Here is a 22,777-nt window from a genome sequence, read left to right on the forward strand (position 1 = left end):
TCATTTCTTGTAGATCTCTTGAAATAATTAAGTTTTCATTCCAGCAGTGTTTTTGTGTGTGTGTGTGTGTGTGTGTGTGTGTGTGTGTGTGTGTGTGTGTGTGTGTGTGTGTGTGTGTGTGTGTGTGTGTGTGTGTGTGTGTGTGCATGCCGTTCTCTGACTTCGAAAACAAGTATGTGGTGTGAGGGATTAGTGACATTCTTCAAAGATTCAAAACATGAACGTGTTCTTTCCACATCGCAGTTTTTGACATTTAACTGTCTGTCTAATGCTCGTACTGAGTATGATGTTTTGTATGATTTAGATCTTCTTTGCATTTTTTTTCAACTTTCACCCACATTGCTTTCTTGACAGGTAACAGAAAGCAATGAAAAATAGGTTTTCTCGCTCATTCCACTTCTCCATGGTATGTTGACTAATTATAAACCACACCGTAGGCACAGAGAACTCCTCAATGCCTCATTCTGTTTTCGAAGAGGTAGCTAATATTTTTTTGTTTTATTTCATGGATGTAAAACACTTTAAACCAGAAATATTCTGTGCATAGTTTGATTTAGATTATTTTAGGATATAGTAGATTTGCAGCTTGTCCGTCTCCTGCGTGGTGGAGTGCTGAAAAATGATACAGACAACTCACAACAACTCCACCCTTAGACCACAGCAATTTAAAAAAAAACACAAACCCCAACCGTGTGTGTGTGTGTGTTTTTTTTTTTTTTAATTGATTGAGATAAGTTTAGTAATATCTGGCCTCAAATTCATAAATCAGACTACCACTGACTGGAATGCTAGTTTCATAAATTATAATCAGTTTCTTAACTGGTTTTTAGTTTATCATACAAGACAAGAGTGTTGTCATGTAAATTCAGACACAAATGACTTTGAAATAAAGTTGAAAACTGTTGGAGGAGGGACTTTTTTTTTTTTTCATAAAGAGGATTTTCCCACCTGGATTCCCTTGTAAATTAAAATGATTCATTCTCTTTCAGTATGTGTGTGTTGGGTGGAGGTCTGGGCGTTGGCCCAAGGAGCAGCATCTCCCTGTCATGTCATAGCCTGTCAGAAGATGCCTCTTCCTGTCTTTGGCTTCAGGCTTTTTGCATTCAAGTCTTGAATGTACTGCAGGGTCATGTTACTCTCTGTTGAGTTTTTAGTGCCAGTAAATAAAGTGATGCACCCACACTCAGAGGTCTGAAAATGAAAGAAGCTATTGATTGAGACTGAGATGGATTTATTTACACCCTTAAAGACAAAGGATCCAAAGAGGAGAGAAAGGTGAGGTGGAGCTGGAAATCTGGATATAATTGGTTCAGTAGGTGATCGTATTAGGGAAACAGGTGGGACTGGGGTGTGGCAGGAAAGCCAGGGCTTGGTTTTAGGTGGTAGCTGCAGGACGGGTCTGATGGTTAAACTGCTTACTCAGCCGGTCAGCTTCTATTTCCTCAGGCCTCTCTTGGTCCTCTTGGAACTGTTGAAAAGAAAGAGACACATGAGGCAAAATACTCCACATAAAGCACTGAGAATGCACATTTAGCTGATGTTATAAGGTTGCAGAATCCATTTAAAAAAACAATCAGCACACATATTCTCCTTCTCTCGTTCTCAGTCTTTTAATGTGTCTGTGACAGGTGTGGCAGCTGACAAGCCTGCCACACCCAGCCATACAGCTCTCCAAGTTGTTCCTCTAACTTGGAGAGCTGTATGGCTGGGTGTGGCAGGCCTGAGGAGGGCTTGTGAACTCTTGACAAGCAAAATGAGAGTTGGGCTGTGACAGGGAGGAGGAGAGGAAAGCGGGAGTGGAGGTGACTCTGCTGTTCTGGCTGCAAAATGCCATTCAGTTAGTAATGAGGGCTGCTTCATATCCACTGACACAACAAATGAACATGTGCACATGGTCTTTTTAAATGTAGCACAATTATAACCCTGGACAACTTTACTGTTGTTTCTGAGACTCGAATATATGTGTGACAGTTTATGTCTGAAGCCGTAGGCTAATAATATTCTAATTATTAAATCATTTGGTCAGTTTTCTCTTTTAAGTTTTCCCAGCATGATCTTAGGGCCCCACCTTTAACGTTATTCCTAGAACTTGAATTACAAGACGTAATTATTGATTTTTATGAACTGAAGTTTTCTTAAAACTTTGAGTAATGTGTGTCAGTAAAATTGAGGCAAGTTCAATTTAGTCATTACATTAGAGAATGAAAATGGGAGGTAATGCATAATAATGACTTTTTTCTCATTCTGTCAGTTTCATCTTGGATTTATAATATTATCTAAACTACATACTATAAATACTTAATTCTATACTACATGTACTCAAAGTGACAAGTAGCAATGAGTGGTCACTCAAGAGCGAGAGGATCATATAGACCCACTGTTGTCTGTAGTATTCTTATAATATTCCTATAATGATATGTGCTGCTCAAAATACATCCCCAACCTCTGTGACAAAATATTTTAGGGGAGACATGACTACAGATATAGTTTTTACTATAGGGTTAGGGCCATCTCCCCTGTTAAAGATAAACAAATAACACAAGTTGTAGACAAACTACAAAGGGAACAGTTCTATATTGTGTACTGTGGCACTAGGGGGAGCTTTCAAAGACCACATGTTTTGAAGAAAAAGCCTGCATTACAAACCTGGGAATTTAATAGGGCAAAGCAGCGCAAAAATCACAGTAAAAATATTGCTAATATTATTAATATTAGAAAATATAAAAACTATAAATTAAAGTATATACACTATTTGTTGAAAAAGAAAATTAAACTTAATTAAAATTAAGACTAAAACTAAAAACTAAACTAAAACTACTAAACTACTAAAGTGGAAATCAAATATAAATAGTGCAAAAGGTTTGTGCGTTGTAGGTAGTAGAGTTCTAAACCAGTCTTTATCTGCTGGGGTTGGAGGAACTGGGAGCTGTGGCGTTGTGGAGCCTGATGGCAGATGGAACAAACGAGCCTCCAAACCGCTTTGAGGCTCGGGGCTGGGTCAGTCTGTGACTTGACTATGGTGGCCTTGAAGTGCAAAACACAGCAGCAATTCACAATCAACTGTGTTTTTGTGAATTGCTGTTGTGTTTTTGCACTGCAGGGCCACCGTACTTGATTCATACTGGGGACTCTTTATATAACCGTGTGGCATCAGAGAGAGAAAAAGAGAGGACAGTTTCAATTGGTTTCTCACTTTTTCTGATGGTCGCTGACACGGTTCCTCAGCACATTAATCTGGAACGATAGAAAACATTCAAAGGTTACTCTAATGAGGTGAGGTCTGTTAGATCCTGTGCCATACTTTAACGATATGTGTTGTGTACTGTAGCACACACACCTCATATTTTTGGCTCGCCAACTGGTACTGCAGTTCAAACTTCTCTGCCTCCAGCTGGTACATATACTCCCACAGCTCTTTAGCTTTCTCCCTGTGAGATACAGAAAAATGGGACAGTGCGATTGTTGTTGTTTTTGGCATGTTGAGGGATTATTTTCATCGCCTCGAGGGTATCATAAAGAATGTCCCTAACAAAAAATATATATATTTCTTTCTTTCTTGTGTTAGGCTACAATGCCACGACATACTCTCCACCTACTTGAGTCTTTCCTGATTCATGTTCTCAATGTCCAGAGATTTGCGTCTTTCACTCAGGATCTTCTTCTTCTTCTCTCTTTCAGTCTGCCTCTTACCACTCCGTTTTTCTGTCTGTTGGAAAGTGAAATAAAACATTGCTCTGGTCTACGTCTTTTACACTTTCACTACTCTTGGAGAAACCCCACTATGAACCATCCACAGACTCACCAACTTCTGCATGTAGCCTCCAAAGTGGAGGCTGGTGAGGGTTTTCTTCTTCTTAGCGTCATCCTCTGCCTTCTTTTTGGCCTCCTCCTCCTCCTTACGAGTTCTCTCGTCCTAAACAAACATGGAAGCAGAGAGAAAGAGGACCAGGACTGAAATGGGAGGAGGTGGCTCAATAAATAGATAAATTACATTACAGCAGCTTGAACATGACTATACCTCCAGGCGCTTCTGTCGCTCTTTCTCTCTCTCACTGCGGATTCTGTGCTGCTCTGCTCGCTCAGAACGGCGCTTCTCCTGCACAATAGATCATCACATCTTAACAGATCTTAAAGCACATCTTTAATGTTATGTTTGTGGGAATATGTGAGGCTCTCACAATCCTATCCGTGAGATTAATGAGCTCCTCTTCTTCCTTCTTTCTGCTCTCAAAGTGAACCTCGATCAAAGTCTGAAGCTCCATCAGGTCCTTCTCCATCCTTTTACGATGTATATCCTGCAGAAACAGGGGTTCAGTGCTTCTTGTACTCAAGGTTTAATTAGATTCCACATTACAGAAAGACATGATATGTCGGTCTCAAATTAAAGGGATACCTGGACTAAAGTAAAATGTCTGGGTAAAAACAATGGGAGCTTCAGTTAAAGTTCACTCAAAAGTTGTTCAAAATGAAATGAATAGAGACTATAAAACGCAGAGCATTGACATCCAACGTCACATCTGGCGATGCTTAAAATGACTTCATACACCATTAGGCAGAAACCTATGTAGATTATTAAACTCTGTTAAACTCACATCAAAATCCACTTTCTCTCCATCTGGGATCTTAGGAGGGATGAGGTTGGGCATGATAAATGGCCTAGATTTAAAAAAAAGAAAGAAACAGAGAGGACAAGTGAGTGAACGACAAGTGGCTAAAGTATAAAAGTGAAAAATGTGAAGAAACAAAATGAGGAGGCAAATGAAGATAAAATGCAATCAGCAGGTTCATTGTATTCATGTGTGTCATGTATGTGTGTTCAAACTTCAGAGTATGATTTTTGATGTAAAAATCAATCCGACACTAAGGGTTTTAAAGAACCTTAATAGGCCAGGTGTATTAACTTTGTTCAGATAAAACCAAATATATGGTGCTAATCAGTGAGCTTTAGACGTGCTTGTTGTAGAACTTTGTTTCTTTTGGACAGAGCCAGACTAACTGTTTCCACCTGCTTCCAGTGTTTGTGCTATAAGCTAAATTAAGTAGCTGGTGGTGGTATGGTAGATTACCATACCACATGAGAGTGGTGTCAATCTTCTGTCTGTAAGAAAAGCCATTTTTTTCCCAAAGGACTATTCCTTAAATTCAAAGGTTTTGTGCATAGGAAGAAGAATTAGCTCCAAAATAAATATTTGATTTCCACAACAGTGCTGTAGAAGAATAAACTTTTTGTGTTACTCACTTGAACTTTGGTTTGGCCTCTTCCTCTGTTAAGAAAGAAAGGAAATATTGAAAGACAAGAGAACAATAAGTTAGTCCAGACCACACACACACTCTCACGCAGAACGCACCAAGAAAATGTCATAATCCTGCCAGAAAACGCCAGCAAGTCATGACTTTGGAGCCTGCGTACGTGCTCATAACAGCTGGAAATTTAATATAGCAGCAGAAAGTTAATCTGAGCTAATCCCATTTATGATTCAAGGTAAATTGCTGACTACAGCCAAGAAAAACAGATTAACAATGTGTAAGGCGTGCCAGCATTCATTCTCATGCTGTTCATATAAACAGTGTTACCTTCTCCTTCCTCCGCTTCGCCTTCTGCATCTGAAACCAAAATAATAAAAATAGAAAGAGAATAAGGAGGTTTGTATGTGTTTGTGACCGTGTCAAATGAGTGTGCATCAGAGAACAGTGAATAGTAGTGTTTTTACGAGTGCTGACAGACAAAATTATATAGAAGAGAAAGACCAAAACAGAGTACTGAAAAAGTCGGGTACAGTTTGTTTAGCTCATTTTATCCTGTCTGTCTGTGTGTGTGTGTGTGTGTGTGTGTGTGTGTGTGTGTGTGTGTGTGTGTGTGTATTTCAAAGTATTGCATGTGTCACATGTCAAAAATAGCAGTCTGGAGAGGTGAGAGGCAAATTATCTTGATAATAAGCACTCACTCGCCAAAGAGGGAATGGCATCTGTGACCTCTGAATGACACACTCAACCAAAGATTTTAAAGGCCATAACAACATAAAAGCTCCACCATGGAGCAAGTTTTCCAGTTTTCCATAACATTTGCTAATTAGCACTAAACATAAAGTACAGCAGAGGCTGATGGGAATGTCATGGTCACCAGATAAAATGCTGCTGTCACACACCATTTAGTCAACAAACCACATATGCAGTGTGTGTGATGGTTTATAAGAGCCTCATAGTGTGTTTACTGATTTGAAGGCATAGATAAGATGGAAAGGTGTGATTGAATCTGACAAACATAATTCCTGTTTCTTGGCAACCATATAGAGAAACGTCTAAATATTTTGGATTAAGAAGAACAGATAATATCAGTTTTGACAAATGAGCAGTGTTTAGGGTGATTACTTGCACCCTGTGACTGTGCCTGTTGTGACTAACAGAGAGACAGAGATATGAGGAAAAATGTAGGTTTCGCCTTATCGAGTACCTGCAGACTGACACATACCAAAGTGAAGTGCAACTGATGTAGCAGGTCATTTTCCCGTCTGTGTCTGACTGAATTAATCATCATCACGCCGTTGTCAGCACTTTTGTAAGTTGTCTTGCTGGTTAACAACTGGCACAGAAACAACAGTGACTGGATGTCTGCACTCTAAAACAACTTCACAACAATGCGCTCTACGTTCAAACACTTCACCTTGTTCTTCGTTGGCCTCCTCCTCTGCAGCAGGTTCGTCCTCTCCCTGCACAGCCTCTGGCAGAAAGGAAAGTTGTACAGCAAATAGTGACACCTCAGTGAGACATCTTGACACTCACAGGGTGTGATATTGACTCATCGCCTTATGTGAACAGTCGCCATCCCTTGTTATTTTTCAAAAGTTCATGGTGAAAGGAAGGAGATAAGAGAGCAGCTGCTGAACCAGAGTAGAATGGACAACAGTTTGTTCAAACAGTATGAAAAGCCTTGCAGAGAGATAACAAGTGATCAGTTGAGAATGAGCTACCCACCTCTGGTATTTAAAGCAGACAGCACTCAAGAGTTGATGAGTGGTGTGTGTGTGTGTGTGTGTGTGTGTGTGTGTGTGTGTGTGTGTGTGTGTGTGTGTGTGTGTGTGTGTGTGTGTGTGTGTGTATTTGGGGTCAGACACCACACCATCTCAACTCTGACTTCATGAGATCATAAGTGATAATAAGATCACAAATCATCAAACACAAAACTGCATCTGCAAATAAATGAGCAGTTCAGCTTGATGTTTGGGAACTTTAGAGAAGAGAGAGCAAAGTGGTAAAGTCCCAAATATATGATCTCATCAGGTGAGATATCTCCATACTGAAAGGAAAAAAGAGACAAACTTTGATTTGGACAATGTTTGTTCAGGCTTTTGATAGCTTTCACTGCTAATCCAGAAAAGTCAGATCAGGGTCATACTCTAAGGGAGACTAAAAATGACTTAATGACATAAATAAAGAAATATATAGGTAAATAAATGCTGAAATAAATACATGAATATACAACAAATAAATAAAAGATGTATATAGAAATTATGAAATTAACACAGAAATACATAATTAAATTAATTATAAAATACATGTTGGTAATTGATTGTGTCTTAAATAAACATGTTCGTAATTTCTGTACATTTATGTGTATTTATTTTTGTATATCTGAATTTTTATTAATATCTATATTTCTGTGTCTAAATGTTAATGAGGTAGGTGGTGCTCCACTACATTAATAAATGTAGAAATTTAGATATGTATAAATATGAGTAGGGATATAGAAATACATTTCTGTATTTTTTAATTAATCATTTATTTAGTTATTAAAACTACATCTTTTTTTTGTTATTTTTAACTAAATAAATGCATAATAAATACATAAGAATACCCATACACACATTACAGCATTTATTTATATTTCATTTGTTTTTTAATAAGTCATTTGTATTCCTCTATACATAGCAGTCTCCTTGCTGACGTTGCTTGCCAAATGTTAAATTGACATTTCTTAGTATTATATGTCAGTCATACTTTTATGGGTAGTCTGCTACAACATTTTATCTAATACTTAAAATTACATTTTGCTTCATAATGTTTATGCCCAGTTACTGTGCATGTGAGTGCAGTGAGCTTCATCACACTTCATGTTTAAGGCATTATACAGTCTATGGTTTGTCAGGTTGTCACAGAATGCAGGATGGTGCTGGATCTATGTCCACGTTAACAGCCTGAAATTTGCAGTCTATGGAGTATCTTAGAAAAAAAGGCTTTAGGCTCAAAGCACAAGCAATACCTTCCTCTGCCTCCTCCTCATGCTCCTCCTCCTCCTCCTCCTCCTCCTCTACCCCCTCCTCCCCTGCTGAGCAAAAGCACATAGCTGATTAGTAAAGCCAGCCAGCGAGCAAAGCAGCCAGCAACATTCAAAGAAAGACAGGAGGATGTCTTCACAGCACGATGACATCATGCATGAATGATTCCAGTGAAATCGTTCATGAATGTCAGTCACAGGCAAAATAAGGCACCAGGAGTGTCCATCACTCCACCTTTTTTTTATGACCAAAACTTATTCATTGATGATACAGATAAGTTCACATACCTTCAGCAGCCTGCTCTTCTGAGTCACGCAGCCGGGAAAATACACAAGAGAGTTATTATACACATATAATTACATAATGAGAGGTTCAAACTGTGGTTTATAGCATTGCATGTTATATACTGCCACACACACACAACACTATTTTTGCTTTAATGCTTCAACTAAATACAGGCAAAGTTAGAACAGGAATAAGAAATCACCATCAAGTCTCCATACAAATAACTTTTACATCCTGTGTATTAAAAAAAAAAAAAAGATCTTCCTAGTGCAATCTTTCAATCTTGATATTTGACTCAAAAAGAAAGTCTTTTTGTAGAAACATGCTATGTGCTTATAATAAGCCTCAAACAATAGAAATAAACTGCAGACACCCTGTTAATTATATAGTGTAAGAGCAAACAAGGCGAACATTTACGTTTCATTCATAAATCAACTTGACATTTTCATTCACAGAACACAGCTACGAGAATGTTCCTTACATTCCTTTAAAAATCCTTATAATACTGTTATGCAGAATATAATAGTGTCGGGTTACTCTATTAAGCTCGCTGAATTCAGCAGAGAAAACATCTGTCATAACAACACAGCTTTAGTTTTTACAGTAGATCACATCTGTCAGTGCTACAGTATATGATGAGTCATGATGAGAGTTCTTACCTTCCACCTCCCTGTGAAAATCAATAAATGTACATTATTATTTGGATACAAAAGCCATTATATGCAAGTATAACCATTTACATCACTGTCATTACAATAGATGTAAAGAAACTACATGTCTGTCAATGTACAGTTGTACAGTGGGGTGTATTTTTACATTTACACGAGACACATGTTCAGTATATTCAAGCAGAAACATAAGAAATGTGTATATTTGTATTTTTATATATTACATAAAAAGGAAAAAAGAAAAAGCCTCAACCTACTCCTCATACTCCTCCACCACTTCCTCGTTGTCAGACATGCCAGGGAGTGTTCAGGTGTCCGGCAGTGAATCTGAACATAAATGATCCAGTCCGTCCAGTCCATAAATTAATTCAGAGAAATCATCCTCCCCTTCACATCCTCGCCACTTCATTTACGGGTTTCTAACAACATTTTAGAGCCTAAACACTGTGCTCACAAAACATTATAATCAGTGAAGCTTACCTGAGGATCAAAAGGCACAGTGAAGAAAGAGAGTTGATGAGAGACTCAATGTGCAGCAAGGAGAGGTCCCTGCTTTGAATAACAGGAACGTGAAAGGGTAAAGGGACACATTGTGTAGCTGGGAAGAGGCTTTAGGACCCCTTGTTGTGTTATTAATAACTTTTTAGATAGCATGTACTCTCTATTATCACCATTCCCAAAAAAGGTCGCTGTGTGCACAAGTGTGTGTTTCAGTGACAGAAAGATCCAGATAAAGCCACAGTTGTTTCACACACACACACACACACACACACACCACATTCACATTTTATCACCCTTGTATGGCAGCTCACCACTGACAAAACACAGGCATACAACTCTTATCTACATCCTCCTCCACTGAGATAAGTGATGTTAAAAGTGTATATGCATTTAACACTAGACACTGTATCCATAGTGTGTAAGTGAGCAATTAAAATAGATTTATGACACACATTTGTGCTAATAAAACATTTTATTCCTTCCTTACAGGCATCACCTTGTCCACAGTGACACAGAACAAAAATATATTTAGCCAATTAGACAAGAAATACAATTACAACTCCAGAATTCCCACTACTGTAATTCAATAAAAATAGCTATCATTAGACCTTCACCTGTTTAAAGTGCTTTACACAATTACACAAAGTCAAGGCAAATAGCCAAATAGTTTTAAAGCAAATATATCACTGCCTTCTCTTTTCTTTTCCTCTCATGTCTACTTTGCTTTCTACTCTCTTCCTCATACAGAGTTTAAACATTTCAGTTTATACTTCAAGCAGCAATGCAAATGTGTATGATGATTAAAGCCTCCTAACCTTAAAAGCAGTATCCTTCTTTTCAGTCCTCTAAAGCTAAAACTCAACTTTCGCACATCTGTTCCTCCTTTCGCTTTGGCGGTGAAGAAAAAAACAAAACATAAAAAGCTTGAAGAAAGAATCAGTCAGTCATGGCATCCATTAATCTTCCAGTTCTCTTCGTGTCCTTTTGCCGTCTTCTAAATCATACAAATGAAAAGGCACATAAATACATTTTTATTTCTTATTTAAATATAAAGTTGTGTTAAAGTTGTTGGCTGCCTCAGATCTGCTTCATTAAGATACTTTTTCCATAGCAATGAACAGACAATAAGTATTGCTATATGTTACAACACGCAGTGTGGGACAGTAATCTTACCTGCTGGGCATTATAAATGGTTCTCCTTCACTTCCCACTGCTCTCAAACAGGCTCCTCTTACTGGTGATGTCCACATGTCTCAAGTCCTATAAATAGAACATTTAAAAATGATCACTTATTTGTATAAGGCAACCAACCCTCCATACAACAGACAGAAGAGAGGAACATATATGCCCTCCCATACTGATTTGTGTTAGATCTTTTTTATTCTGTTATTTATGTATCCTTATTTTTGCTCAGATACAACAAAGCTGAAAATGTCCCTGTTGCCACGGATACCTTACTGTTGAAACTAACAGCAACCCGGGACATAAACTTTTGAAGTTAAGTCAACCAGTTTAAACCAGTTCTACTCTGAACTTAAGTATCAAATCACCACAAGTCAAACATTGCTCACTATAACACAACAGGATGTTGCTTTCAGAATTAAAAATATTCAGTTTCCTGTTCATTTAAATCAGAGTTTTGTTTGGTCTTGGCGTACTGTCCTCAATCCCTAAACATCCTTTCGTGAGAGCAACTTGACCACTTTTTACATAATTACCTCCATAATAACCATAAAATGCAAATCTAATCACAGGTAAGCAGCAGGGACAAAATATATATTGTGCTGAGGACACTGAGACATACGTTATACCTTAATAAGTGTTCTACTGCCCTCTAGCAGCCAGATGTTACACTTTTGTAACTAGTTTTAGTGGACATAAAATGATGCAAACAGCCTTACAGCAGGACTTTGTGAAGACCCAGTTTGGTTGGTCTTGTTCAGCCAGCGGCTGATCCGGTCTGACATTCCTGATGTGAAGCTCCTAAACTCCTGATAACAACAACAAGATGGGAAATATTTTGAACATGTTAATGATATGAGTGCATTCAATGATAGCACGTCTGACAGAGAACATAAAGTGGATCGTGAGTAATGAATGTACCTGTCTAGAAACTCCTGGGCTCGTGGGGCACGCTGCCTCCTGCTTCTCCTTCTCAAAGAGGCCTCTCTTCCTGGACACCTCCTCCAGCAGGAACAGGGTCCTCTGGGTCACGTCTGGAGATCGCATCATTTCTGACTTCTATGCACATATAGGAAGCAGAATTTTTTGGAACTTGCAAAGTTACTCTGTATTTTGTCACAAAATCAATATGCTACATTAGAAGGAAGAGTTATTATGTTTTGCTGACCTGTGAAGCCTGAGCCAGTCTCTCCATCTTCTCTTGGATGGACCTGGATGAAATCCTCTGCCTAGAGCTGGACAGAAAACGGTCCAGCTTTGTACACTTTAACTAAAAAGATAATAATTCAAACTTTTTTAAAGAGGTAAAAAAAAAGAAAATGAACTTTAAAAACTCACTTTCTTTGGAAAGATGATGCTTTGTCTTCATCTTCATTTTGGTCCTGGTCCAAACCCAAGGATAATTAACATTACACACTGTAAGTCATCTATGTACAACTTTAAAACAAATAACATACATTTTAATTTCATTGACAGTATGTTGCACTATAGCTGTGATCTTTTTCCCCATCCAAAATTGAAAAATTGTTCAAGGTGCATAATGATGAGATTATGTACAATTCACAAAATAATTTCATACCATAAAGCCAAGAATCGAGTGCATGCTTTTTGATCATTTGTAACTGTTTACTAATATACAATTTAGGTATATAGCACTATACAAATAAACTTAATCCCAGTATTATCACCATTATTATTATTATACATTATAAATTGTTCTCTTACTGTGTTCGATTCAAACTTCTTGGAGGACATCCTCACACTGGCACTGCAACAGAATAACACAGTCAGCAATCAAACTAAGGTAGACAGGTACAAAGAGACTGTATAAAGTCAATGATGTTTCTTTACCTCCTCTGCAGCGGCGCAGTCTCCTCTTCTTTCTTCCTCATCATCTGTGGAAAACCAAGCATATGTGAATGCGCATTACCAGACTTACTGCAATCCAAACATCAGCCGCTAATGAGCAGCAGTCACCCGGTCCCTTGTGATGTGTTAGGGTGTTAACAAAGCAACCAGTCAGCAGTAAAGTTCCGGTAAATATTTCTTCAGCTATTAGCATAAGCCTGAAGCTTGAGTGGCACAAGCAAATTAGCCTCAACTGATAGTCTGATGCGAGATTAAATCGTGCTTTAACAGTCAAATAGGCAAAAGGTAACATTGGCATTTACAAGGGAGAATGTGTGCATGCATGTATGTATATGTGTGTGGGTTGGATGTGTTTACCCTGAAAGATATAGTCCTGGAGCTCTGTCTGGCGAACGCAGGTTTGGCCGTCTGCTCAAAGTTGCCGTTGGGCGAAGAGCCATTCACACTGGCCTGAGGTAAAGTAAAATAACTTAAAATGTCCTGTTACATAGAATTAGATGCAACTATCCCCAGTCAGATGAAGATTAGCTCTAGTGAGCATCTCTTTCATCCTTCAAGACTGTTTACTTTGTGCAACTATGGTGCCAAAGATTTGCTTTTTTGACACAAAGGCTGTAACTTCTACTCTTTTATCACTAGAGGGTGCTGTTGCTTTATTGGACTTGAGCAGCAGCGTCAGCGCTGAGCAAGCACTTTGCAGCCAAACTCCATGTGACAAGCAAAACATGAAGCACAGATAGTGATGTTGTAGATTATGTCATCTGACACTGTGTGTATCTGCGTGTTAAAATACCTCCTGTGTGTGTCCATTCTGAACGGGGCTTTGAGCTCCCCTTGGAGAGGGACTCTGGCAAGGCGACGACCAGTGTTCTCGAGGAGACAAGGGGGCCGTCGGAGAGCGAGGGCTCATGGGACTCGTGCACTCGCTGACAGAGGGACTTTTGTCAAGTGAGATGGAGACAGAACTGCAACACCAGAGAAACACAAGTGAACTGAAAGGTCAGTTGAAGATGTGCGTGAGAAAGCAACCAGTCATCCAGGAGCAACTCACAGTAAAGCTGCAGAGTATTAAAGTCTTTACTGCACCCTGTTCACCAGTCTCCTTTTGAGATATTGTTTTCTGCACTCTACCCTTCTAGGGATAATAAAGTTAGTCTACCATGTCAAAACTCTCCTAAACGGATAATAACATTTTTATCTTTTAGAATGACCGGCTGGCAGCATCGTCAAACTGGCAAATAACCACCAAATATATGTATCCAAACAGAAAACCAGACGTGCCTCCATGTCTTGTTGTCTCAACTTCATAGACAAAAATTCACAAACTGTCTTTCCAGTTGATTAATCAGAGCTCCGTCTATGGGAGATTGAATTAAACATTGTATATACTGTAATAATATTTAAGTATATGTCAAGTTTCCAAATCTAACTAGATGTGGATTGTAAGAACATGTTGTCTTCAAAATGGTTGACATGAAGACAACCGACTTCATATCAACCATTTAAACTAAGCAATTTTAACTTGGGGAATATCTTACTTTTGGTTGCTATTTCACTGCTTACACTGTTCTTCTTGTCAGCTGCACTTTAATTTCCCTGTACGGAATCAATAACCTTTATCTTATCTTTAAAAAACTGTTTGATCTCTATTTGATCCTTCCCGGTGATTAACCCACGCAAAGAACAATATACAAAAAGTTTGCTCATTAACCTGACAAACTTGCGAGTCGGGTTGGACGATGGCTTGGGATCAGGGTCTTTGCGCAGCGACTCTCCATTTTCGTGCTAACAAAGACACAAACAGGAGAGACAATCAGCATGAGCACAAGGCATACAAGCTTTTGTACAGAGCCAACTGAGACACACCTTGCATTACATAACACTGTACAGTTATGGCCTCATTTGCAGACACACTGTATTAAAGCCACCTGCCAGTGTAATAAAAGATAAAGTTCAAATTATGACCTTAAGTACACCTTATCAAAGTTGTATAGATGATTTGCATGGTCACTTGACTCACAGGAAGAGTCCAGTAATAAGACAGCAGATGATTCATACAGTATTTCCCTCAATTTCCTCAAATTCCATCAGTGGTGTATATATTCTTATGATGTCTCTCTCTGTCTGTCTTTGTTCACCTAAATATTAGCAATGTTCACTGAGTTTTTCCAACTTTATAGAACATTAATATCTTCCCCTGAAAGGAAAAAAAGTGGTTGAGTTGTTATTGTAGAATCTAGAAAATAATTAACACGACTCTGCCTCTGTGTGGGGTTAACTGTGATTAACCACACTGCAGGGTGGCACTATTGGTAGTGCTGTGTTATGACTGAGTGAAGCATTAATAGTCTGAATGTGAGAGAAGGTTTGTTTTCCTGTCTTGTCAAAGGATTTCTCTGTCACTGAAGGCAGGTCATGCTTTATCATTTTTAGGCATGCTAGCGGCTGTTGGTTGGTCATTCCACCACTTTGGTCCAAGACTGAAATATCTCAACAACTATTGGATGGATTGTCATGATATTTTGTACAGACTTTCATGGTCACCAGAAGACGAATTCTAGTGACTTTGGTGATTACTCAACTTTTCCTTTAGCATCACCAACAGGTCAAAGTTCTCACTTATCCCGTGTAGTATTTCAGAGCATCTACTTCATATATCAGCACATACTTTTGTACAGACATTCATGGTTCCCACATGAGGTATCCTAGTCACTGTGGTGAGCTTAAGACTTCTCATATAGTGCGATCATCACATCAAAATGCTAATTATCAAATGTGACCTAAGATGGTGAATGTGGTAAACATTACACCTGCTTAATATGAGCATGTTAGCATTGTTATTGTGATCCTGTTACCATGCTGATGTTAGCCTTTAGCTCAAGGCCTTGTCAAATGACAACATTTTTGACATAGTATTTCTTTCACTCTGCTTAAAGGTAACCAGGGACTACATCTTACTTGTCTGTTTGTGACGTTAGTGCTCATATTGCTGGTGCTGCTGCTGGTGGTGGGACTGTAAGAGGCTGTTTTTAGGGGTGGTTGTGGTTTGGATGTGGCTTTCACAGAAGGTGACCCGCTACTCTGGTCCTCATCCAAGTCCCCCAGAAGCTCCAGCCGGACCCCTCCTCCTCCTCCGCTGGCCTCTGCTTCCTCCTCCCCTACCTCCTTCTGTCGTCTCAGCGTCTCCACGTGCCTCATCCGACGCTTTTCATCACGGACACGCAGCATCTCCACAAAGTCCAGCTGCAACTGCTCAGCACTGAAAATCAATAACACACATCACATGTGAATTACCGATATGTATGATGGACAGACTCTAGTGAGGGGCGAAAGGATCTGTCAGTTCTGTGTCTGATCAGGTTTCTCTGATGAAAGGCTCTACAGTTCTTCTCTCTTTGAAGATTCTTTGCTTCTGCTCCAGATACTCAGCTGGTGGTGTTTTTGACAGCTTTTCATACTTTCCATGCATGGTGTCAGGTTTTTTTCATGTGTTTGAAAAGTATAGACGACACACTCCCAAGGGACAAAAGTGTAAGAATCCTCTCTCTCTGCGTCTGAAATCCATCCACTAAAAAAGGTGTACCATCAAAGAAGATGGATTCCTACATACTAGCATCCATATGGCCATCTTACAAAGGATACAAGAAAAAGAGAGAAAAAGAAAGATATAGAAAATGAAAGACAGAATAGTAGCCTAAATAGTAAACAGTGAGAATAGAGGCAGAGTGAAGAAGAGCAGAACACACCTAAAGCAACAGAGTCATGTGAGACAGGCTATAAATCAAGCTTTGGCAAGCACAAAACAATAAATTATTCTTTACAAATCGTGAGAATAACCTGCTGAGCCCCTGGGACGTCTCACTTGTGGAGTCTGTCCCGAAGGTGCTGTCACTGGTGGGCGTGTCTCTGGGTGACTGGCTGAGGTCAGCATCAGGGTCAGCGGTGCCGCTTGAGCTCTTCACCCTCCTCCTCTTCTCCCTTTCCACTTCCTCCTCATCCTCCATCGTCCACTGGCGCGCTAGGCTGGGGACAGAGTCGTAATGTAGAACATGGGTGCGTAAAACAGAAAATGAAACAGAGGCAGAGACAGGGCCTCACAAAAATGAAGATACATAAAATTGTGTCCAAGAAAAAAAAGAAGAAGAAGAAATTAATGCAGTTCTCTGCTTGTTTTGGTTGCTGGAAAGGAGAGTGCAGTTATAACTGTTACGCAGAACCTGCTTTACTTGTTCATCAACGGTTTTTGAGTAGAATTACAGTTTGTTTGTCTAAGCAAGCTTTAAATCAGCCATTCAGTTTAGCGTTCTGCATGGTGTGTGTATAACACACACACACATATCCCCTCTGGACAAACACAAATATTCAAGGGTAAGACGGCACAACTCTTCTGGTTATTTCAAGACGTTACAGCATATCATTCAAATATCACAGCAAAGGTCTGTACAAATAATACCTCCAAAGGAGACAGGAAATTGCATTGTTTCATAAGGCTACTGTAGGCTCAGATATTAGATAGCCTACAGATATTATGAAGTCCCTAAATGAATAATTTCATTTTTGTTCTAGATGAGCTGATTGGCTGCAAGAGTGAAGCCAAAAGAGCTGCTTTTTATGCTGATTCAGTGAACAAAGTTAGACTATATAACATCTCCTGTCAAAAAGCAGCAGCTGCAGGATGGTGCTCTCAAACACACAGGTGTCATATTCTCCGGATACAATCTTACCTGGACAAAGCCGACCAGTTCTTCCGACTGATGGACATAATTGGACGAATAAATGTAAAGTTCCCAGGCGCACTTCGCTCACAGACAGGGAAGAGTCGACTGACTGGCACTCTGAGGGCGGCAGTGAAATTACAGTCGGTGCGGCACAATGCAGTCCACCTTTACCCCGGTGCGGTGCACTGGGGCGTCACGTGACCACAAAGGTAAGCTACCCACCTGGGAGAGAGGGAGAGAGAGAGAGAGAGAGAGAGGGGGGGAGAAACACAGAGAGAGAGAGAGATTTTCCATGTATGGTGGAAATGTGGAAGTTATGACAACTTGTAACAGTCACTCCTTTGTAACAACCAGAAAGATTGATGGAATAGTTCATTCCGGTATTGCCTACTCAGCAATAAACTAACAGTAAATGAACAATCGTTCATTAAGTGTTGAGTAAAATAAAAGCAAAAAAAAAAAATAAAACTGACAGGACAATGCAAGAACAACAAAATAGTTTTTTTTTTGTTTTTTTTTAATTAACATAATATAGAATATCATCAGTGAAAATAAGTGTTTTTAATAAAAATGTTTCCTGAAAAAAACAAAAAACAAAACATGTAACTGTGTTTTTAATGCATGTCCGACTGGGTTCTGATGCACTGGGCAGTGAGTTTCTTTACAGTGTGAGTCAGACTGTTTGCTCTGGCTGTGTGAGGCCACACCTTTCCCTGCAGCCCAGTCTGTCGGACTCTGACCCAGGCTCAGTCCAACACACACACCCTCCACCTCACCTGGCTTTGTACCCTACACCTGCTTCATTCTGTGCAGAAAGGGAGATCACGATAAACAGGGTGACCTATTATTATGATTCCAGGTAAAATAGCTTCGTGCTCATCCAGATCCCTCCTTGTTGTGTGTTTGAGCTAACGTGAGCCTGCTTCACTCGTATTTGGTGAAGGCTGGCTTATAGCTCATACCATTAAGATGATATCTTATGGAACTAGTTTGCATGTCACTCCCTGGCCAAAGAAGCATGCAGCAGCACCCTGTCATTCTAAACACTGAAGACTGTTTTTCTGCGTTGCTGCAGTGTTCATTTGCTTTACAATGACATGAGGGAAAACTGTATTTGGTGACACCTGACGGCTGCAGGCTCTTTGCATCCACCTGGATAAGGTGATAATGATTAAAGTACCATTACGGAAGCACTTTTCAGAGGGTGCTTTATGAACATGCAAAACAGACAGCTAAAGAAGACAGCTGGCAGACACAGGCATATCAGCAGAAATGTGCTCTCTTGCAGAGGTGCCTCCATGTTAGAGGTACAATTCTTGGTGTCTGAGTTCCTGTTTGTCCACTGTCAAGTATTTTTGATGAAAAGTTATGGGATGACCGAAGTGACAATTAACCCTGAATGTGAGATGAATCAACAAAATGTCATGGCAATCAATTTAACAGTCTGCACGAAAGTGGAGGGCCGACCAACAGACAGAGAGTGCCGTCCCGAGATCCAAGCCTCTTGGTTAAGAAAACAAGAGGCTGTGCAACCTTATATTATTTAAGGTGTTTTTTAACAGCTATATGGCTGAACAATTTGATCACATTTGATCCCAATCTGGAAAAGAAAAATCATGTTTGATGTGGTGCTTAGTCCTCTCACCATCTGTAACACGAAGACTATTACCTAAGTGAGGTGAAGATTCCTCTTTATTAATTGAAATAAAACCATTGTTCATTGATCATACATTTACTCAGAAAAACAGCAAAAAGAAATTAGATTAATTAAATGTGTTTTATTGTTGCATCAGCTGATGACGTACAAATCATTTTGTTAAAGTTCATAAAAACACCAAGCAAGAATATAAAAAATGCAATTTGATTTTGGATAGGTCATATTATTGTCTATAATATCATTTGGCGTGCTGGTTAGGTTACAATATCTGGAAATACAAGCTGCATTTTTTTGACATAGCTATACAAATATAAGCCTAAATCTCTGGGCTTCAGGTGCAATATCAGTTATAAGAACAATACAAATAATAGCACGTGGCACATAGATAAAGTCATTTTTAACAGCATATCAACGAGCAGTAAACAAATCAGTTCTTAAAGGACCAGCGTGTGTGGGATTTAGTGAGATCTAGAGGCGAAGTTGCAGATTGCAACTAACTGAATACCATTCGCCTTCCTAGTGTGTGAGGAAAACTGTGGTGGCCGTGAAAAAAGCTAAATACCATTTGCCAGTGATTGGTTTAAATAGATCCTCCTAAATGTTACAAACTGGACCTTTAAGGAAAGTGAAGAAAACCCTTTGGGAGAGTGGGGTTATCTTCTCACCTCCATCTCAGGAGCATACGCAAGAATGACAGTATTAGGTGGAAATGCAAAAGCTCAATAGACTGTAGGAAAACGAAACCAATTCAGATGCAGGAGGAGTGATGACACCAGCCCATCACCTTCTGGGTTCACTGGGCAGGACCCTTAGCAGCATCGAACATCTTCTTCCTTCCCTCCATCCCTGACATGGCCTCCACATTCTTCCTCCAGTCACTGTCCTCCACTGGCCTCTTCTGCACATAGATACAGAAGACAGAGGGTGTAAGAGTTGGTATGAAAGAATGAGAGCAGATTTTGTTGCCTTTTCAGACTGTGAAGTAGAGCAGGTTCAGAAAATCTTATTATCATTATTATTTGTTTCTGAGCCTTTGAGACCCATGATGTCACCTGGGAATCCCCTGTGAGAATACTGTATAACCGTACTAGTATAACTGGTTTACACCACCTAATACATTCAGAGACACATCCATCCATGCAAGCACACACAGATGATACACACCAGCACCTGCTAATCTGCACATGTACGTACACACACACACACACACACACACACACACACACACACACACACACACACACACACACACACACACACACACACACACACACACACAGTGGCCAGTGGCCAGTGAGCAGAACTGGTCACAAAAGCTTCTCTTCTGTGTACAATGGTATCTTTGTCTTGTGTGCCTTACCTCCTCTCACACACACACGGTCGCCGCCCTGCGCTGGCTCTACTGCTCGGTATCTCAAACACACCCTTCACACACACATAAACACACTTTTCAGGTGTTCAGTAGCGCTGAGGTCATGTGTGTATCTGAAACTTCTCAGTAGCTACCTTACAAGCTTGCCCTGAGGAAGGCACACATCTTTCTTGGGCTGGTTTGATTGTGTTCTGTGTGTATATGCATCTTTTTTTTTTTCCTTCTGCACACACCTTCTCAGTGTCCTCTTTCTTTACAGACTTGAGGTTGGCCCGGAGATCCATAGAGACTTTGTGCTTGGAGCCCAGCAGCGAGCGAAGGATGGCGTCAGCAGACACACGAACACGTCGAAGATTAGGCCTCTTGAATTTCCCCCTGAGGTCTAACACCTTGATGTTCAGGTCTTTAATCTGGACCAGGGATTGAGAATTGAGCGGCAATTACCATTAGTTCTGCAGGATTTTCTCATGGTGACAGTTCTGCCTACAGCACATGGAAAAGGGCTGAGGAAGTAATGTATACCTCACGTGTGTTGAGCATGACTTTGGCTTCAATGTCATATCTCTCCTCATCCACCACATCTACCTTTTCATGGAGCTCTCTGCAGAGGTCCTATACACATACACACAAAACACACACACGCAAAGGTTGAAAATTTGGTATTTTATGGAAGTGACTTTTCAGTGTAACCCAGCTCCTTTTCATTTCCTGTTTTGACACGAATTCAGGCATTTAATCTTACCTATGAGGACCCTGTCTGTTGTCTGTCTCTTTTGTCTGTCTCTTTGTTCTGTTTAAAATATTTTATTTGGCAGTGTGGCACAGTTCGAAAATCCAGGTTGAAAAAAGGATTATTTTAGCATGGGTTGACAACATTTGCCTAGCTGAAAGGGAGAAGCAGCTTCTTTAGCAGCGTTTACAGGTTTTAGGTTACTGAGAAGCAAGTGGAGGGAGTGAAGAGAAGGAAGGACGTGGGAGCATTCAGGGAATTTGAGGACCAGTTACCTGTAACTGTGCAAGGCTCAGGCTGCTGGTGTTTAGAGGAGGAGCTTTCTCTGCCAGATACTTCTGTTTCTCCTCCTCTTTAACTAGGATCTCTTGTTCCAATTCCTCCTTGGCCTTTGCAACCATCAGGCTCTGCACAAATATGAATTGACATATAATACAATAAAACAGGATGCTCTTACACTGCTCTAGTACAGCACATCATGCTTACATGTTTTGTTTATTTTTACATACGAGGCCAAACGTTCTGGTCGCAGTATAGACCCAGGATACTGTACAACAATACACAGAACATGACCTCTGCTGCTCTCCTGTGGTTAAACACATTAATTACATTAAAGTTAGGCGCATGATCTCTCTTACCTTGAGCATCAGCTTCCTTGAAGCTGAGATCTTTGGTTTCCTCTGGATGGAGAAGATAATTCAGGACATTCCCAACACATTTCAAATGTTTTAACTTCACTTGCAACTTAAAATGTCATCTGATTTTTTCTGTGGAATATGTTAGGAATTAGCAATACTTTTGTAAAATATGTGATAAAAAAAAATTGTCTTACCTCTTGCCTGTGAAACAAAAATGAAAAGATTTAAAAGACAAAAAAGACCAAATATAATTTGTAAGTTCAGGAATATTTGTTTTGTGTGTGTGTGTGTGTGTGTGTGTGTGTGTGTATGTGTAAATGCATAAATGGTCTATAATAAGAACACAAAGCCTCATCACTCACACATGCTCAGGCATCCTGCTGATGAGATCTCACTGGGAAAGAGACAGAAGAGATTAGAAACATACATACACACACACACACACACACACACACACACACACCCACCCACACCCACTGAACAGTTGTTTGTTCATCAGCTTTTGGAGGGCCAGCCAGATCAACTTTCTATTCTTCTTTATGAGCACTCGCTCAGAATGTGGGTCCATGTCTGTGTATGTAAGCTGTCAGCAGGCCAATCACACCAAACTCTACAAACTGACTTCTACCCTCCTGCTTGTTAACACTCTCTTGAGACTTAATTGCAATACCTAATAGAAGTGTGTCCTATTCTTGTCATGGCTTTAATAACATTTTCCAAAAAGCATTATTGGAGAAAAAGCACATGAGTGGTTTTCTTGTTACAGAGAGAACTTTTGGGTACTGGAAAAGATTGTGGAGTAGCTCAGTTAATTTGAAAAAAATAAATATGACAACTGAAGTTAAAAGAAATAAATGCTGAGTTGGCTGTAACACCTTAACACC

At 39.7% G+C, this 22,777-nt stretch overlaps 3 protein-coding genes and 1 long non-coding RNA gene across 5 annotated transcripts; 1 reads left to right on the plus strand and 3 right to left on the minus strand.

Moving 5' to 3' along the window:
* Positions 1-1,214: 1,214 nt before the first annotated feature.
* On the minus strand, positions 1,215-8,492 carry tnnt2a (troponin T type 2a (cardiac)). The gene is made up of 12 exons (XM_051426268.1): positions 8,258-8,492; positions 6,662-6,718; positions 5,575-5,604; positions 5,240-5,264; positions 4,593-4,656; positions 4,179-4,295; positions 4,019-4,096; positions 3,803-3,913; positions 3,597-3,706; positions 3,338-3,428; positions 3,194-3,234; positions 1,215-1,468 (listed from the first exon to the last, which is right to left on the minus strand). Exons 1-12 carry the CDS (start codon positions 8,337-8,339, stop codon positions 1,435-1,437), a joined length of 840 nt encoding a protein of 279 aa, XP_051282228.1. The 5' UTR covers positions 8,340-8,492; the 3' UTR covers positions 1,215-1,434.
* Positions 8,493-10,180: 1,688 nt separating this feature from the next.
* On the minus strand, positions 10,181-17,633 carry lad1 (ladinin). Of its 2 annotated transcripts, XM_051426238.1 has the most exons (14): positions 17,503-17,633; positions 16,616-16,801; positions 15,737-16,037; positions 14,490-14,563; positions 13,572-13,743; positions 13,136-13,228; positions 12,761-12,804; positions 12,635-12,677; positions 12,248-12,291; positions 12,078-12,144; positions 11,831-11,968; positions 11,629-11,718; positions 10,901-10,987; positions 10,181-10,721 (listed from the first exon to the last, which is right to left on the minus strand). In XM_051426238.1, exons 1-13 carry the CDS (start codon positions 17,538-17,540, stop codon positions 10,928-10,930), a joined length of 1,350 nt encoding a protein of 449 aa, XP_051282198.1. In that variant the 5' UTR covers positions 17,541-17,633; the 3' UTR covers positions 10,181-10,721; positions 10,901-10,927. The 2 variants fall into 2 exon arrangements, with proteins under 2 accessions (XP_051282198.1, XP_051282199.1); XM_051426239.1 differs by lacking the exon at positions 13,136-13,228.
* LOC127377942 (uncharacterized) lies at positions 16,808-20,869 on the plus strand. Its single transcript, XR_007887788.1, has 3 exons — positions 16,808-17,146; positions 17,345-17,705; positions 20,785-20,869. It is a non-coding gene; the product is annotated as an uncharacterized LOC127377942 (long non-coding RNA).
* Positions 19,260-21,985, minus strand: tnni1a (troponin I type 1a (skeletal, slow)). Its single transcript, XM_051426279.1, has 5 exons — positions 21,894-21,985; positions 21,531-21,662; positions 21,048-21,137; positions 20,759-20,935; positions 19,260-20,051 (listed from the first exon to the last, which is right to left on the minus strand). The coding sequence occupies exons 1-5, from the start codon at positions 21,900-21,902 to the stop codon at positions 19,947-19,949; spliced, it is 513 nt and encodes a 170-aa protein (XP_051282239.1). The 5' UTR covers positions 21,903-21,985; the 3' UTR covers positions 19,260-19,946.
* Between the last annotated feature and the right edge of the window lie 792 nt (positions 21,986-22,777).

This window comes from Dicentrarchus labrax, unplaced genomic scaffold, assembly GCF_905237075.1.
Source record: "Dicentrarchus labrax unplaced genomic scaffold, dlabrax2021, whole genome shotgun sequence".
Lineage (NCBI taxonomy): Eukaryota > Metazoa > Chordata > Actinopteri > Moronidae > Dicentrarchus > Dicentrarchus labrax.

Bases quoted from the DNA above. Each gene is read 5' to 3' on its own strand.
- tnnt2a (XM_051426268.1), bottom strand. From the start codon at position 8,339: ATGTGCTTTTGCTCAGCAGGGGAGGAGGGGGTAGAGGAGGAGGAGGAG. The intron at 5,265-5,574 runs GTAACACTGTTT...CTTTCTTAACAG, and splicing joins CGAAGCGGAGGAAGGAGAAG to AGGAAGAGGCCAAACCAAAG. The intron at 4,296-4,592 runs GTGAGTTTAACA...CTGTTTCTGCAG, and splicing joins GAGAGAAAGTGGATTTTGAT to GATATACATCGTAAAAGGAT.
- lad1 (XM_051426238.1), bottom strand. From the start codon at position 17,540: ATGTCCATCAGTCGGAAGAACTGGTCGGCTTTGTCCAG. The intron at 13,229-13,571 runs GTATTTTAACAC...ACTTTACCTCAG, and splicing joins AGAATGGACACACACAGGAG to GCCAGTGTGAATGGCTCTTC. The intron at 11,719-11,830 runs GTACATTCATTA...TGTTGTTATCAG, and splicing joins GCCCAGGAGTTTCTAGACAG to GAGTTTAGGAGCTTCACATC.
- tnni1a (XM_051426279.1), bottom strand. The intron at 21,138-21,530 runs GTAACTGGTCCT...GTATGTGTATAG, and splicing joins TGAGCCTTGCACAGTTACAG to GACCTCTGCAGAGAGCTCCA. The intron at 20,052-20,758 runs GTGTGTGCAGAA...ATCTATGTGCAG, and splicing joins AGAAAGAGGACACTGAGAAG to AAGAGGCCAGTGGAGGACAG.